The sequence below is a fragment of the Artemia franciscana genome, chromosome 7 (assembly GCF_032884065.1).
Source record: "Artemia franciscana chromosome 7, ASM3288406v1, whole genome shotgun sequence".
NCBI lineage: Eukaryota > Metazoa > Arthropoda > Branchiopoda > Anostraca > Artemiidae > Artemia > Artemia franciscana.
The window spans coordinates 15,777,401-15,795,584 of NC_088869.1; the positions used below are offsets into that span (position 1 = coordinate 15,777,401).

General features: G+C 36.2%; 1 protein-coding gene and 1 long non-coding RNA gene across 6 annotated transcripts in view; one reads left to right on the plus strand and one right to left on the minus strand.

The window, feature by feature from the left end:
- The window catches only part of LOC136028894 (mRNA decay activator protein ZFP36L2-A-like), an 88,180-nt gene that overhangs the window by 51,905 nt on the left and 18,091 nt on the right, over nt 1–18,184 (plus strand). For 3 of the 5 annotated variants that reach the window (XM_065706856.1, XM_065706859.1, XM_065706858.1), the window contains exon 2: nt 8,079–8,760. In XM_065706856.1, coding sequence (XP_065562928.1) covers nt 8,079–8,760 — 682 coding nt within the window. Of the gene's footprint in view, nt 1–3,666; nt 3,793–3,938; nt 4,077–8,078; nt 8,761–18,184 lie in introns of those variants that run through there. The other 2 variants (XM_065706860.1, XM_065706857.1) reach the window with 2 other exon arrangements.
- LOC136028896 (uncharacterized) lies at nt 2,994–16,314 on the minus strand. Its single transcript, XR_010617903.1, has 2 exons — nt 14,837–16,314; nt 2,994–4,165 (listed from the first exon to the last, which is right to left on the minus strand). It is a non-coding gene; the product is annotated as an uncharacterized LOC136028896 (long non-coding RNA).

Here is an 18,184-nt window from a genome sequence, read left to right on the forward strand (position 1 = left end):
ATGGGTAACTTATAAGGTTGGGAACTAGAGCTGATGCCGAAGAAAAAAAAAAAAAAACAACCAGCGCCATCAAGCGTTTGGCGGCACTCGGGATTTTTTTCAGCGTAGTAATAAAAATAATGAATTGTGATAATATAATTGTTAAAATTAGGGTAGTATTAATAAATTTCTACTCTTAGTTCCTGATAGAAAATCGATTATAAAGCTTGGAAGAATGTCGGTAGACGCTAGATGGTGTGGATGGTCTTTTCTGTTAAATTCTGATCCACTTCCTCTACATTACTCTGCTGATCCTTCTTTTGAGATCAGCAGAGCAAACTTTTTGGCAATTATCACGAGAGTGAAAATCTTGTAGTTTACTTGTCGCCATGACTGTATCCAGGGTGGTTACCCAGTAGCCTACGACCCCCACCCCCCTGGAATTTTTTTCAAACTCGTAAAAAAGTAAAAGTAACAAAAGCATATAAGACAATTTTTGATGTTTAAATTTTTTGTGAAACCCCCTCTCAAACAAAATATCTCCCCCCTCCACAAATATAAATCCTGAATACTGCCTTAATTGCCACCCTTCGGCCAGGGCATTGGGTGACAGCCTGCTATCGTTTTACATATTAACAGCACTTTCATAATCAAGGTTTAGCTAAAAGTAAATTAAGGAATGGTTGAATATTATAGCTATTGTTTCACCCGTTGAGTAATTAAATCAATTAAGTTAATTAAACAAATTCAGAGAAAATTCTATAATAAGGTAGTTTTTTGTATTGATATTATTGTATTAATGAACTTGTTGAGAAGTAATCCAACATTTTTTGGCTTTGTATAGAGCTTGGTCAAATTAGCTGTACACATAATTTGGCTTATTCATTGTATATCACCCCAAAAAAGCACCAAGTGGTGTAAATGCGCCTCATTTTGCTGCAGTACTATTGATCAAAAAGCAAATTTGACGAGATGTACTCTGACAATGCTCAAGTTCCTGGGTACTAAAAGCAGCCCTGGAGCGTTTCCTATGATGCGAGAACTTTATTGAACACCTGCGACATTTTGGCAATTCCAAAGGAAAGCTCGAATATGTCGAATAGAATGTATTCAATGTGTCATGTTTTCTTGTTTGCTGGTTTTTCTCCACGCGACTAAAACAATTTACTGGGATTTGAGCTGTTGTCTGTGAAATTTTGTAAGCAAAATTCTTGTTTACCACAGGCAAATAGTTCTTTATTGATTCTACCAATTATTATCAGTTTCAAGTTTAATAAATTGCATAGACGCTTTTGTGCAAGGTTTTGTTGAGAAATGATTTTTTCTGGCCACCCCTAGTAGAATATTGGATAGTTTCCTCTTTGACGAATTGTAGGCCTCTCCTGTTCCCCTTCTTATTGTGTGCAATTATGCTAATTACGATAACAATAATTAATATTCACAGTTCAGGTTGTACGTGGATTTTTTTCCCGGGGGGGGGTCCAGGTGAACTTTCTTATCGGGAATGTGGTAGTGATAAAAAATCGAAATGGGTGTATCTCGATCTACTATTTTGGGTCTTTCCTTGGAGTGGTTGCAATAAGGCCCCTACTTCGCAGTATGTAGGTATGCTCTCTATTTTGTGCGCAAATCGTATAATGCCGCATTTGTAGTGTTTGGATAAAAAGTTATAACATTTGTGTTTTCCTAAAGTTTTGACGTTGGATTGTACCTTGCTGCGTCATTTTCTTTAATCAACAGTTGGCAGGAAGTCCACGTTTTTACTCGCCAGAGATTTCATGGCGGTTTGACAGACTCTTCTGATTTATAAAAAAATACTTTTGTCTGGAATTAAACCAAAATAAAACTAAAAATAACATAGAAACAATTTGCGTTTTCTAGTCTATAATTCGAATCGAGGATACTTACAAATATTCGGGTCGGAATTTCCATGAGAATGGCCCGAAGCCCCTCCCCCCCCCCATGGAAAAATAGTGACCGAAGCAATCCACTTCCTTCTTATTTCAAACCCCACAAGAAAACAAACCCAATACCCCCAGGAGTCAAACATAAATCAAAAGTTGCTAATAAATTACAGATTTGAAATAACTGGACGATATATTTGTTTTTTACCCTGCATTTGGCTTTAAGCCTATTTTTTACAATAGCACCGTTTTGTTTTGGGTAACCAAGGTGTCTTAATTAAGCGAGTTCTCCGTTAGTTCAATTAGGATTTCAATCACTTTCATTGCCTCAGAAACATTCTAGTCTCATTGTAGCACGAATGATGGATTTAGACATTCTTTATGTTGTTTTGAGACAAGGAAAAGTGAAAGGGATGACGAAATAAAAGCATCACAATGAAATTGTCTCTGGCATTATATCACACTTCAATGATCACAAAAAGATGAATAATGAAGAGGAACTTTCTTGGCATACCATTTTCATATTGTTCTCACAATTTCCTTTCTCTCCTTTTCTTCAAAAATTAAACACCCTCATATATTTACCTGTCTTATCTGTCTGGAAATAAAAATACCTTCGCGATAGGTTCTTATGATAATTAATTTTAAAAAACAAAGTTTTTTCAGAGAAGTAAAGAGCGAAGTTGAAACTTAACGAAAAAAAATTGTTGCTTCAGAGTTTATCTAACATATATAAATAAAACTACTACAAATAAACCAAATAATCATATTTCTCTATGTTTGTAGGATTATAGAAAACTAGCGCTTTACTGAAGACACGAAAACCAAGTATAGAAACAAGAATGCTTATTTATTAGTTAAAAGTAAGGACGTATCCTGACAACAAACTAATCTATAAAGCTTTACGTAGTCTTACGCCACCTATGATATCAGTAACTTTCTTTAGACAATTAAAATTATCTTAAAAACAAAAACATGAAAATAAATACTTATTTAATAACCGCAAAGTCACTGAACAGCGTACAGAAATATCAGGTTGATTTATCAGGTAATATCTTGATCTTAGGCCTACCAGCTGAAATACCGATTGTGAGTAGAAACAATCTTAAATTGTAAGAAATACGCTTTACTATTACTCAACATGAAAATCAAATAAGCCATAATATGAACTACGGAAGCCTGGTAATTTCTCTATACAACAGAAAATTTCAAGTTATGATAAAAATTTCAAAGCTCTTCTATAGTCCTAGGTGCACACAAACATCATTTTAGAGACGGGGTATAAAATGGCATCTGGAATGCAATGGAAGGGCATTTTGAGGGCTTACAGTTTTGGATGGGCTTTCTTTCACGTGTTGGGTCCAGAATACAATGCAGGCGTATTTTCAGGGCTTAATTTTTTTGGATGGGGATTCTGTATTTTTTCAAAATACATATTTGTATTATCAGTTATTCCCATATAAAGCTTAGTTAACATGAGTAGTGACAATCAGAGTCCTTCTTTTTATGAGAGTTCATCCATGTGGGTTCCGAAAATAAAACTGGCTTGTTATTGATCAATAAAAAGATGCAGTATACAATATAATCGTGATGGCCAGTGTTTTTTGGCAGTGGAATTAAATGTAATCCGTTTAGTTTCATCGGGTATGCATAATTGTCGTTAAAAAGTGAAAATAAAATAATGAAGTTAATTACATGAATATTAAGTTGTTTCTTAACAAATTTCATTGCATGTGTCAGTGAATAAAAGTAGAGAAAAATATGACATCCTCGATTTTTTATAGTTGTTGCTGTTGAATTCCAGAACATTGTTCAGCTCCAATGTAAAGTACCAACGACATTGAAAAGGAGACAATGTGGGGGACTGTAATTTCCTTGAACAAAGTTTTCGTCTATACTGACTCCAATGGTACACTTCTTGTTTTGATCTTACGCCATTTTTGAGGGGTTTTCGTTTCGGCTTTTTTCGAAATCGCCATAATTGCTGCCATGTTTGCTGCTTCCGTCAAAGGAATGGGAAATCACTAAATAACGAGAAATTTTTCGATGATGTGGCTAATATCAGTATGTATTCAAATAAAACAAAAGAATGTTCTTATTTGACTCAACAGCTTGAGTCAAAGACGTCAAAGTAATTCGAAAAACTCAAGGGAGCATTCCAGCAATATGAACCAAAATCATCTTATGGAGGAGGTACTTATATTTCATTCCATTCGAGGGTCAAGCGTTCATTCCGTTCATTATAATTCAGTCCAGTCGAGCGTTCGGCGGAGGGCCAAAATCTAAAAAAAAAAAATCAAAAATTGGTAAATTACAGGGATAATTTCGGAAAGGACGCAGGCCTGAAGGCTCCTGCGTACGGTGCGTGCTTTGTCCTAAACGTTCATATGGACAGCAATAAATATATATTCTGATGAATATTTTCCCTTTGTTTTGACAGTGTCTCTAAGATATTCTAGAATTCCGGTTAGCTAGCGCTCAAGACCTCAACTAGTTTGCACGTGAACGCAACTGTCGTTACAGGTCATCCCACCATAATATAGAGTACATTTCAGAAATTGGCGAGGTTCGCCCTTGCGCATTTCAAGACAAATTTGAAAGAGAAAAGAATTTCGTACTTTTGAAGACATTTCATTTGTTTTAAAATTTTTCAGGCGGAGAATTAAAATTGTTCTTCTAAAAACAGTCAGTTTTTCAATTTTCTCAGTGAAAATGCAAAAAAAGGACATTTTCAATGAAAACAAAGAAAAGGGACATTTTTTTCATGAAAACAAAGAAAATGTTATTTTTACAAATCAAAGGTTAGAGGCAAATTCCCCCCCCCCAATTGATGTCACTGTTTGTATTTAGAATCTGAAAGTACTAATGAAAAATAGAGTTAAAACTTCGAAATGAGACAACAGGTAATCTCTTATGCGAAATGTAATCGGCTAATGTAAACTCAAAGTTTCGGAGATATTTTTTTAGTTTTAATGCTTTTCACTTTCATTTTTCAATATGCTTTTCGTTTTTTTATATTTCATCTTTCGTTTTTAGAGACGTTCTTTCAATTTTTCAAGATGTCACTTAATCCCTTAATTTTGCAAGCTACTTTTCAACAATGCTTACATTCTACCACACACCTTCGAGTCAAGTATCTAACTCTGTTTTCCAATTAGTTTTGTATACCCTCCTTTCAGTTTTACTTTTCATTGTGTGTAGGGTTTCTTCGTAAATCCTTTAGAGACAATGGGTTCGGAAGAAAATCAGTTTATCACAGGTTAAAAATACCGTTATACCCGGATGTATGGGAATTGAGACCCATCTTAGAATATTCATAGCTTCTAGTTTGAATTCTGTTCTTGTTTGAAAAATTTGCAAGATGATGTGTATTGTTGTTAATCCTAGAGACGTTATCTACATGTCCAATGTTGCTGTTGTTGTGAGTATTAAAAATGAAACATTGCATGTAATTTCATTTCTTTTTCTTCGTTCGACAATATTATATTTTCACCCTTTCAGAGCATTCTCCCCAAATAATAATAAAAAAAAATTAATATTCAAACATTCGAATCCAGCTACGTACACAGGATTTATTTGAGGGAATGGGTTTTGGGGGGGGGGCAATAATAGAAGAACGCAATTCTTGATAAGTTGATTAAAAGTGCCCGGTAATTTTAGATTTTGGGGGCCTTGAATCCTCTCCAATTTTTCTTCCAAGCAAATTCTGAAATTTGGGATGCTTGATATAAGGACATGGTGCCAGGGACGGTCAAGGGGCCTATTGAAGGCCAGCCGGTTCATAGAAACGTATCTGGGAGGGAAGACTTATGTTTTGAAAATTTTGCATTACAGCTGTTTTTTCTATAGCCCCCCCCCCTCCTGAACAAAAAATAAATATAGCCTACATCCAGACAGGCACGTAATAAGAAATTATTTAGGGGGTTAAATAGAAAAAGAATACAGAAATAGGCGAATTATACGGAAAATAATAGTTTATTGGAACAATCGTACAAGTTGAAAGATTGTTTTTGAAGGGGGACTTGACATGCTTAAACCCCGTAAAATCTTAGTACTTTTTTTCTTGATTGTCTGTATAACATGTTTTCCTAATAATTTTCTCATGCGGCATTCATTTCAAATATGCTGGGTTGGGCCCAGTCCCGCAACATGCGGGATGGGCACAACAGGCACGCTTGCAGGACGAGTCTCTGTGCCTCAACATTTTTACGATTTCAGTTTGCCAATCTTTTTTTCTTTAAAGTTTTCGTTTTTTCTTTACTTGGTTTCTGGCACGGACGCAGGGGGGGCCTTCGGACCCTCCCCCGAAAATTTCGAAATGTTTAATTTCCCCATGGTTTCTTGGGATTTCTGGCAAAAGTAAGACATTTTTTAAGAATCTAGATACATGTATGAAGCTTTTTTTTTGGGATTTTACAGCATGCAATTATCTGATCAGGTCACTGCCCAATTATTAACCCATTTTCTGTCTAAATTTTTACCCTCTTTGAAGTAATTAGCGACTGTACTGTTATTTTGTTTTGTAAAAAGAGTTTGCTTTCCACAGCAAAATAGAATTATCCTTGATATTATGGCGTTTTCAGGATAAAGTACAGCTTTTAATGGATCAATTTTGGAAACTATCATTTTTCATTAAAATTGACGTTTTTGCAATAGAAGAACTACCCCCACAGCACCCATATTGCACTATTAACCCTAAAATTTCCCTTTCAGTGGGAATTAATAGATTAATCACTGGTTCTAAATCGCTATGAACATAACCTGAGTCCAAAACGTACTTTTGAGGCCTCAGTCTCCTCCCCCATCCGCTACAATACTACTGATTAAAGTTAATCTGCATTTTCCGACATACGTTCTTTTTGCATTTATTTAGTTACTATAAAAAAGTGCTACTTTATATCTGCTGTTTTGAAAGTTTTGCCCCCCCCCCAAAAAAAAATTTCTGCGTACGTGCCTGTTTGGTTTCAATCATTCTGGATCGAACTGGCTTCTAGTTTACTCTTGTAAATCGGTATAAATTCTGTTGATTGCTTTAAAGCTCTTCTTGTTAGGGAGGTGTGTGCTCAGAGCTACCATGTCAAAGTTCTCAGTTTCTTTTTTAGCCACAATCATGCAAATTAGCATTGCTGAATTTCGGTGTTAATAGTCCTCTTCAAACTCACTTTCACATTACTGATTCTACATGATGACAGCTGTACTAAGAACCTTTTATTATTCATGGTTGCATACCTAAATATTTTCTAGGAACCCATTTTTTTATACAGTAATTTTAACACTTTAAACAGCATTAGCACCGACCTAACCAGGTTAGTGTCTGTTCCACGTTTGAGCTGTGATAATATCAATGGATCAGGAGTCCAATGTTGGTTTACAGCCATGGTCATTGGCGGAGGATTGTGGTGCTGTAGGTGTTCAAAGCTTCTGATCTTATAGAAGTTGAACTTACCACTTCCATATACATCTTTGGCACTCGAGCAGAACGGCATAACCTTACCTATTTCCCCTAATGGGGAACCTAATGGAGTCGATCGTTTGAATGCATTGTTTCAAACCTAGAAGCAGGAAATCTAATGTCAAATTATTTTCTGATAAGCTTACATTAAAGGCTTTACTCTAGCCACATCGGGCATTTACGCTGGATGCTCTTTCTGGTGATGAGGCACAAGTTCAATAAAATACGTGAATTAAAAGGATAATATTCAAAAAGGCCTGCATATATGGGAAGCTGTTGGACCTGTCTGTTTCTTCTTGTATATTCCGCCCCTTCTTCTCTGAGTAATTCCTATGTGCTTACCGGTCGAATCTAGTTGCATGCAAATTGCTAATGCACTTTAAAGAATACGGCCTTTATATGTCAAATTAGCTTCCTGTAGTCAGTTGCGTAATACTTGTGTCATATTTACTTTTTACTACCTATTATTAAGTCAAAATGTATTTGGAAGAGGAGTGTTTGTTGGTTTATGCTGATTTTCCCTTTTGTATTCTGCTCGCAATTTAAGGTATGCTGGAACTAGTTCTATGTCTGATTTAAAGTAATTAACATGACTAAATTGTTGAAATACATATACGCAGTACGTATATTTGGAGTAAAATGAAGATTGATTGATGCTTAAGCTCAAACATTTTCCTTCTATAAAGGAAGGGTAATCATAAATGGATAATTTTGATGTATTTTAATTATTTAATTTCTTTCAGGTAAATGCTGCAGTCACAGAAAACATGGAATCCGGTGAATCAAAAGCAGTTGGCGCACCATTACATCGTCCCGTTACCCGCGGAAAATCGACTCCTCACAGTACGGTCGGTTTAGAAAGTCTGTTTGCTGCATCCCTCTATTTAGATGATCAATCCACTCTTCTCGGCAGCTTATCATCTTCAACAAACAGTGTATCATCGCTTGGTCACAAAAAATTGGACCGAAGCCAAAGTGAACCCGCCGACAAAGCTGCTGAAAAGCAAGCAGCGTTGGCACAACAACAGGCAATTGCTAATGCAAGCAGATACAAAACTGAGCTTTGTCGCCCTTTTGAGGAAAATGGCACTTGCAAATATGGAGATAAATGTCAATTTGCTCATGGTTACCATGAGCTGCGTAACCTCCAACGACATCCAAAATATAAAACTGAATTGTGCCGTACTTTTCATACAATTGGTTTTTGTCCGTATGGACCGCGTTGTCATTTTGTGCATAATGCTGATGAAGTGAGGCCAAAGAGTCATTCACCAGTGTCTCGCACATCCTCTGCGGCTTACCCCCTTTCAACACAAGCAAATGGTTCTACTGCTGATAGCCCTTCACCACCATCATCGCTAGGAGAATCGCCAGATCAACCGGGAACATTCTTCCCAGAGGAATTAACGCAGGAGCTTGGAGTTGGTATGTTGGTTTTATATCTCTTTGATGATATATCGATTAATCATAAACTATTCTTCCTTGATTTACGTCTCACTAAATGCACCTGTAGCTTGTGTGTTTTCCTCTTTTGAGTACTGTCTAATGGGATTGTCACACTCTGGCCTCGATTCTTCTCTTTCATATTCTTTGAACCAAGGGGCTACTGTCGACATCTGATTTCGAAAGGACGTAAGGAAATTACCATTCTTCATTAGTTGCAACTATGAGCTGCAACTATGGTATGCTCTTTACTTTGAATATTGATACAATGCCGATAATAAAAGGCTATTACGGGTTTGTCGGGATTGCTCCTCTTCCTGACAGGAAGAGATATGTCACGTCTTAAAAAAAATACTTCAAGTTTTGTAAAAATTTCCTATATCTTCCTTCCTGGCACAGTATGTCAAATATAATTCAGAATTTCCATGTCCGGGATCCTTTCCATCATTTAGATAGTATTGAACTCCGTCCTAGGTATAAATCGCCCCCCCCCATGCCGCTTTTCTGTGGATATGTTTTAAGTGATTTTTTTTTAAATTCCTATATAATCCACTTCTTCCTTTATGTTTTTATAGTGGGTTTGTAAATTTGTAAATAAAAAATCATTTCGTGCGTGTTCCAACTTACCCTGGGTACCTGGCTGACCGACCGAATTTCAAACAGTAGGCTTTACGAAAATTGATTCAATCCCGCTTTCGAGGGCTATGAGAGAAAGATTGAGATAGCTAGTTTTTTTTGAATCAAAATTCCTCTCGATTTCAGATCAATTTTTTTTTTTTTTTTTTTTTTTTTTTTTTTTTTTTTTTTTTTTTTTTTTTTTTTTGTCATCATAGATCTATGCTTAGCCTATCTGTTCAGGAAAAGAAAGTTCATATAAACCAGGATGCTCTAGGCTATGCAAATAAAAACAGTAATTAATATATTTCCAGTTCCGTATACTTGTGTAAAGCTTTACGAAATGTGAGCAAAGCGTAATGTTTTGCATTGTAATTCAACGGTCGTAACTTGTAAATCTCGGTATGTCAGTTTTGGTCACAATCTTATTTTCTTTTAACTGATAAATAGCTGCGTGTATTGTGCTAAATCAGATGAGATCTATATTTTCATTTTGACGGGTGCGATGACGTAGATCTATTGTGAATGTTTCCTGGGTTGCTACTTCCGTTTTGTAACCAATGTTCTAAAATTCATGTTTACTTATCGTGAATTACATTTTCAGTGTACGAGGTAGTGCCCACAATCGACCAGACAGGAATAATTTTTGACAGGGCGGATCGTCAAAAATTGAATAAGAAGCTCCAAAAAATCTTGAAAATTTAGGATCTCAGGTTTGGGCTGGGCCAGTAGCGGTTTTGGGCCTCATAAGCTTGGGGGGTGTACCTTAATGGGTGCGTAAAAATATTATAAAAGGAATGTAATGTCAGAAGTCTGAAAACCTGGGGGGTAGCTACCCCATGTACAGGCCTGGAACCGCCACTGGGCTGGGCCCAGACCTCATCCCTGGCGTACATCTCAGCATACGACCATTGGTATCTCTTAATAAAATTATAGGCCAAGTCTTTTTGTAATTGGATATCCTTGAGCGATTAAAATAGACACAGTGGCTTTCAATGATACCTTCGAACAAGGCCATTGGGGGGTTTGAAGTCCCTCAGCTCCAAATTTTTATCTGTCTCGTAAAAACAGAACAAAATGTATAAAAACACATTTTTAATGCATTTTTGGTTTTTTCGTACCCCCCCTTCCCTAAAAAAACTACTGGATAAGGTATTGTCATCCAATCGAGGAAATCTATGATGAAAATTATTTACTTTTCATTCCATGTTGTTTTCATGAAGTTGCATCCATAGAAACTGATCTAGACAGCAGGAAATATTATTATTATTATTATTATTAATTTATTACCCGTCAAAAACGGAAAAGACGGAATATATGACATATCATACTTACATAACTACATAAATTTGAATAAAACTGTGCGGATTTTAATGAAATTTTGCATGCATACTCAGTTTTTTACTCTGATTCCGAAAGTAAAAAAAAAAAACACGTATGCCACAGTATCTGGGTTCATAAGTCAGCACAGCAAGAGCATATCCAGGATTTTTTTGGGGGGGAGGGGAATAAAAACTACAAAACATCAAAAATCAGTTATATGCATTTGGTTACTTTTTACGGATCTAACACAAATTTCAGGGGAAGGGGTGAAACCCGGTAGCTTCCTTTTGCATTCGGCCTTGTAGCACAGTATTTGTATTTAAAATATTAGTTTAGATTCCTCAGTTTTTTGTATCAAAAATGATGATTATTCCATCTTTTAAGTCTGTGTGTCGACAGACCTTGCTCTGTTTGGTTCATATAATTTAAACCCCTTGGTGACCTTTATCACCTATCTTTACAACCAGGAAATTGGTCTTTTATTTGGTTTTAGAACATCAACCTGTCATATTACTCGATATTTTTCAAGTTTTCCGTTTCGTATATACAAACCATAGATGGATTGGCTACTTGAAATATTCCTCTCGCTTAGCTTTAAAGCTGGACCACTGTTGAAGGTCAGCTTTTTTAAACAGCTCGTTGGCCTTTTTAGCGAGGTCAGTGTGATTATCAGCTAAGTTGGCAGACGAAGGACAACCCTTGTAATCCCATCATTGAGTAATTCATGCCATGACGCTTTAGATCTTGAAATGATTGATAAAAATGACGTTGTGGGTTTGCGCGAAGTTTTCGGTTTGCTGCATTTGGGGTGAATAAACGTGGAAAGGCCTTAATAGTTAACAACAAGGCTTAAGCTCGATATGCTTAAGCTCAGTAAAATATCTGATGTACTTGTGCTAGTCTCGAAAGATAGAAATTAGCTGCTCCTGACGATTATGAGACAAGTAAGTAATCGAAGAAGAACAAAATTCCGAGGCGATAGTTTAGCTCAGGAACGCGAACTCCTAATACCAAAAGAGGAAATAGAAATTTTGAATCGTTTTTGAGTGAGTTAAAATTTTTGCTCATATTTTGTTGTTGTCTGGTCTAAAAGGGTGCATGTGACATTTTCGAACTTCTGAGATAATTGCCAAATGTAGTATACTAACGCCGTTCTTTTCATTCCATGTTGGCTTACGGGTAGTTGGCCTCGACCGAGTCCGTTGATTTTTGAGTTGAAAAAGGGAATAGTTGTGGGAAAAGTCAAGTCATGGACAATTGTAGAAAAAACCAAGACAGATTGTCCAATTAAATGGGCATCAAATGCAAGGTTAGGTTAGGTAGGTGATGTAGGTGGGGAGAATCAAAGTGATTGAAGATGCATTATACCCCTAATACTCCCCCTGAGAACAGCTGGTACTTCTGTTAACCAGTACACACCTGAGGATTTGGATCTATAGTAAGGGTTTGAAGCAATAAGACGCTTGATATATAATTTGGACCGTATATTTGCACATTAGGAGGCGGGGGGTTAAGTATAGCGGGACTGCATCAAAAATGTAACTCAACCTAAGGAAAATAACTACTAAATATATATTAAAATATAGCTATAATGTAGTTTGAATAAACCGGTTATTGTCTGATTTCATAGATCCAAATTCTCGAGTGTGTACTGGCTAACAGATAAGTACTGAACAGTTCAGCAAATGACTTTCAGCAATTATCTCAGGAGGATAAAAATTATATACGACCTTTTTGCGCAATAATGGCGATTTGTCGCGCAGTGTTTATTGAAGCTTCGTACTTAGTGTGGGAAAGGGAAGTATAATTTGTACATACGCATAACTCTGAGGACAGATTAATATATATTGACTGGGATCCCCGAGCCTCTTATAGATAGATAATACTATTGAAAACTACAGTCATGCATTGAATAGCAGACTGTGCATCAGTAAATACATTTAAGCTGTTGCCTCAACACATAGTATAACCGTATGTGCATCTTCTACCTTTAAAAAAAGAAGAAGAAAAATAAAGTCAGGACAGCAGGAGTAAGTACTGTCATCTCATTTGAGTCCTTCAGGATCCAATTCAATCAAGTTGACTTACCATATTTTTTGACCCTTTAATGTACTTAATTGATTTTACACTTAGTACAGTCAAAACAATACCCTAGAAATTAGTCTTGAGGTGGCGCAGTGGGTTTGACCTTAGCATGGTGATACGGGACCTTGAGGTCGCATCGTGCTGTAGTAACACGCTGCAGCGCCGACGCAGTCGTTAATAAAGTTCATTCAAGTTACAACCAGAACTTCTCTCGTGGGAACGCTCAAGTAGTTGATTCAAAACACTATAAACGATTACAACGGTTTTTCTCACTAAGATTTGTGCATGAAAACCAAACCAGAGATGAACCTTCTGTTTTGTCTGCTGTTGTGTTTATGGAAACAATCTTATTGATGTCTCTAAGGTTTACTTTGCATTATCGAAACCGTTCACAATTACAATTTAAATTTGGCTATTTCGAATAACGTCTCTAAAATCTGGAAAAAATACGGGGAATTCTATGAATAATTTCGTTGTCGATGCTATCAGACATTGAAGCAAACTTGGAGGGGGTTTAGGGCCAGAATGCCGGGGAAAAGGCTCGATCGACTGCTCAGTCCTCAACAAAAGCGTAAGAGTTCCAAGGTATTTGTAAAAATCCACTTTTAATGCAATAGAATTGGGTTAAAATCAATAGAAGCCTCATCTTCCACAAGTAGTAGATCTAGGGGGGCTCCCCCCTGACGTAGTGGTGGGTTTGTGGTCGGAACCGCTTGCTCTGGTTTGGGTTAAGACGAAAGTTTTTTTTGTAATTGGTTTTAATAGTTGAGTTTTTAATAAGTTTTTAATTATTAAGACTGCTTCGTATTGCAAAAAAGTTTGAAACAAGGTTTCAGTTACTTTGTACGGTCCCAATGACGAATACCGCCAAAAAGTATTTAATTAAATTAGGTTAATCAAGAGAATCTATCCGTATTGCCACAAAAGCCAACTGGGAGGTGAAAATCTTCATTTCATAATGAAAAAGGAGGTGAAATTTCAAATTCTAACTTCTTTAGGCTGTCGAGATGATATTTTTGGATTGTGCTGTCGCAGCAGGGTTAAAAAGTAAAATATTCACTTCTTTTTACTGTCAAAAATTTGTTTTCTTGTCTTGCTATGGCACTGAGGCGAATAAATTGATACTTACTAGTTACTAAGTGATACCATAAAGTTAGACGACATGCTAAATGGTTCGACCTATACGAATTGTCACAAAGAGTGCATGACGCAAAACATGGTTAAAGACCAAATTTTGACAATAAAAAGCTTAACTCACTCGCTATAGCAGTCACAAGTGCAAAGGCAAAAAAATTATGCATATATATTTTTTTTATGATGGTGAACAGCTTTTTATTATTTTTTTTTTTTTATGGCACGGCGGTTTTTATAACTTACTATTTTTGTATTGATATTTCTATATCATTTAAATTCCGATAGATTTATTAGAACTTCTAACCCTCACCAGATTTTAGATTAAATTTACTACCATTTCCACTACCTACCTACGACACAATTGTCGAGGTTCCCTTTAAATTGCAGGTATTTCTTTGTTCGCAAGTTTATCGAAGTAACCTATTATGCCCCCCCCCCCCGAAAAAAATCCTGGGAAATCCCTGTCTTCCACAAAGAAAAAAGCTTAATTTTCTGGGTATAGAACGATGCTATATCCAACAGGGAGTTTCCGCTTTTGACCCCAACCCCTTCCGCCCATTAATAATAGTTGCGCGAGCTTTGGAAGGGTTTAAAAATACAATTGATTAAACGTTGTTTGGGCCTTTTTGAGGGAAGGGGAAGCCTATGTAGGAGTTTAACCCAAAGTTCATAGCAAAACCTTGTAACATTGAAAAAGAAGCATTCATTATTGCTCCTCAACTTGTGCATAATCTGTTACTCTGAATTGATTCCAAGATTGGTTATTGCCAGGAACGCCATCTATAAAATTAGAAATGTAAATATACAAGCACTTGATTGTATATTTACGAGCACAAGTAATTAAACCATTTACACATGTAGGATATTGCATATGATTCAAATTTTTGTAGGTTAACCTTACCCTTGTGTTTTTTTTTTTCAATCATTTTCATCTTTAAACTTGACAATCTATTGTCTGAACCGTTCGAATTTCATGGCTAGTCCAATATTAAAGATGTCGTTGCCTGTGTTAATTAATTCTTTTTCCAGACCTATCACATTTGGCAACGAATAGATTTACCAGGTCGTGACAAGAATTTCAATTTCTACCGCTTATATTGCACTAGCGTTCATATCTTTGTTTTAAATAGACATCAAAACATGTACAGGGGACTATGGACAACGTAATTGAAGTCATAAAAATCTTTTCGTCAAGTTTTAGTTGCTATGTGGAAAAGCAATCATGCTGAACAGGCTCGTGTTAACCCGTATAAATTCCATGGGTGGGCTCCTGGGCCTTCACTCTTATGGTGGACCTCAAACAAGTTAGGACAATATAAGTGTCTCATACATGCTGAAAAAAGCGATACCAATGTAAATATATTTAGTGGCTTAGATAGTGTTATCTATCATATCACTCTTCCCACCCTCTGATAAAGAGCCTACTGATTGAGAATGGTAAACCAAATGCATTTCTAGAGCCAGATCGTTATGCCATATCAATTGCTAACTACTAGTCTTCAGTTTAAGAAAGGAACAGAAGTGAATATTTCTGAAATTTCATTTTTACAACACGTTATTGAAACACATTTCTTTTCCATGTTTTCTTTATGGCATTCATTATGGCGCTGGGATCTCAGATACTTGTAGACATTGTTATTTTACCCAGGGGCTATTTTTTCTTTCTTTGGTTATGCCTGTTGGATTTCCTTTCAAGGGTTTTTTAGGGATGAAGTCCCTCGAGAGATCAGTCTTTTCGGTTTTTTTGCGCGTTTACCGTACCGCAATAGTTGATTAGTTGATTTTTCCCAGCGTTTTATGCAATGTATAAAACACCGTTTTATGCAATGTATCCCGTGGGACAGGTTAATCGGAGGGAGGAGCTTCGACCCCATGCTCAACCTCTTGAATTAAAGAGCTTTATAAAAATTTTTATACTAGAGATGCAATTTGGGTTTAGGGATTTTGGATAGAGGTGAAAAACCACTAAAGAGATGGAACTATACTAGTAGTTCAGTCGGTTAGCCGATTAATAAAGAAAGAAAAAAAAATATGCAGAATTTTTTTTCAGTTATGAGTTTGATTATTGAGAAAATCTTTAAGTGCACTTGAGGACGGAGTTGATAAAAATTGTTGCGTATAAGAAAACATTTAATGTTGACTTCTTTTTCATTCCTCTTACTCTTAATAGCAAAGTTGAGGGTTTGACACTGAAATATGACAGTTTTAAGAGGCAAAGCCATTAGATTTGGCTTGTTAACGGTTCATCTGTTTGCTTTCTCCTTGTTTTGTATGGTATAAAAAAGACTAAATTTATAACTAAAAAAGTATACCTTGCTTTATGTGCTGGATCGCTTAAAATTTCGTTTCGTTTGATCAGGATTGATTAACAGCAAGAAATTCCGGAACATTCAGAAAAATGTATCATTTTTCTGAATAAAAATAGTTTTCTTTTTTTAACTTTTGTCCCCTAAATTCTTTTACAACCTCCCCTCTTGATTATTTGGGCACCATTGCTAAAACTTAACGATTCACTTTGGTCCTGATATTTAAACTCAAATAAATCCATTTTGCAGGAAACATTTCAATGATTCTTGCAGATCACTTGTTGAGTTTCAGGCAGTCGTTAGGAGATACGTAAAATTAGCTTGAAGCAACAATGATATGATTAATGCTAAAAGGGTATTCAGCCCATCAAAGGGTATTCGGTGTGGTGCAGGTTTGAACCCCCCCCCCCCTACATTTTAATCCGACTCAGTGAAAAAAAATGCTCGTAAAACAATTTTTTGATACGTTCTGTTTGCAGCCCCATCAGCCCGAACAAAAGCCTGGATATGCCCTTGAGTTACCTTGTACTATCTACTATTTTCAGGTTATTTTATTATTATTTTTTTTAATACAGAGCGTTCATAAAATAAGATATAATCTTTATAATCAATGCCCTTCAAAATGAACACTAGTTATTTCATTTATAAAAGATCGATTACAATCTATGGACTGCAAGCATGCTCTCTGGGGAGACTTTGAGCCCTTTAATCATATCTTTTAACTGTGGTAAAATTCTTTTTTAATTCCCCCCCTCCTTAATTAGTTTTGTATGCCTTATAGAATGTACCGATTTTAGCATCAGCTGGCAGGAAAAGCAGTTTAACTATATTCACCATATTAGTGACACCAATTAGAGGAAGGGGCATTGAGTATTTGCCCCGTAGATTATTTTGCACCCTAGATTTAGAAAGTTCCATTTTGAGTCTTCATTGAAAGGGACATTTTTTGGTTATTTTTATTAAAATTCAAAAGAAAAAAATGCCCCCACCTAGACTATGAACAGACTCTCCCTTTTTTGTGATTAGCTTCACAACATCCTATCCTTAACAAATGAGTGGTCTAGGATTATTTTTGAAAGTTTTGGCTGGTAATGTGAGCTGCTGAGATACGGCTCTTTTTAAATGGTCAAAATGGAAAGGCTTTTACACGTTTCGTTATCAGCTGTGTGAATGGAAATGCTCTCACGATATTCACCTGCTCCTATCAATGGAATCATATGTTATTTTTGGAAACTTTATTTTTCACATTACGCAAAGGTAGCGTATTTTTTAGGCTTTTTCTTCACCAAATTTTATTAATTGTTTTTCCTTTCTCTATCAGATATATAGATTATTTTAATTAATGACATGTAAAATAAAATTAAATTAAAATTAATAATAAAATTGAAGAAAATTAAACTCTTGTTTTCACTCGTCACTTTTTGGTGTATGACCGTCACGTGGTATCTGTCACTTGCTAGAAGAGGGTCAATGAAGGCGAGCTTATTTTAGAATCAGTCATTTTGCCAAGGTCCCTTTCTCTACCTACCGAACACTGAATACACCCAATTAGAGTGTGAGTTCAATGAAAGTGAACATCTACACGAAATGACGTTTTTTTCAGGACCCGTTTTGACTGTAGGAAATTTGAGTATTATCAGACAGATGTGGGTCTGAACACTTCTTATTCAAGTCTTATTCAAGACTTGCACGCAGGGGGTGCTATCGATAGTAGTCGATCTCCTGGGATTTTGATCCTGCTATGGGTGCTGTAGTTGCCAATATTATTCATTTGGTTTGTGAGAAGGCGCTGACTTCCCGCCCTGGTGTATATTTCAGAATGCCACTTGTGCTGCACAGTTGCGCTACGATTGATATTTGCCATCTAATGCCCATGAAGTCTAAGAGAGAGAGAGAGAGAGAGAGAGAGAGAGAGAGAGAGAGAGAGAGAGAGGCCCCTCGAT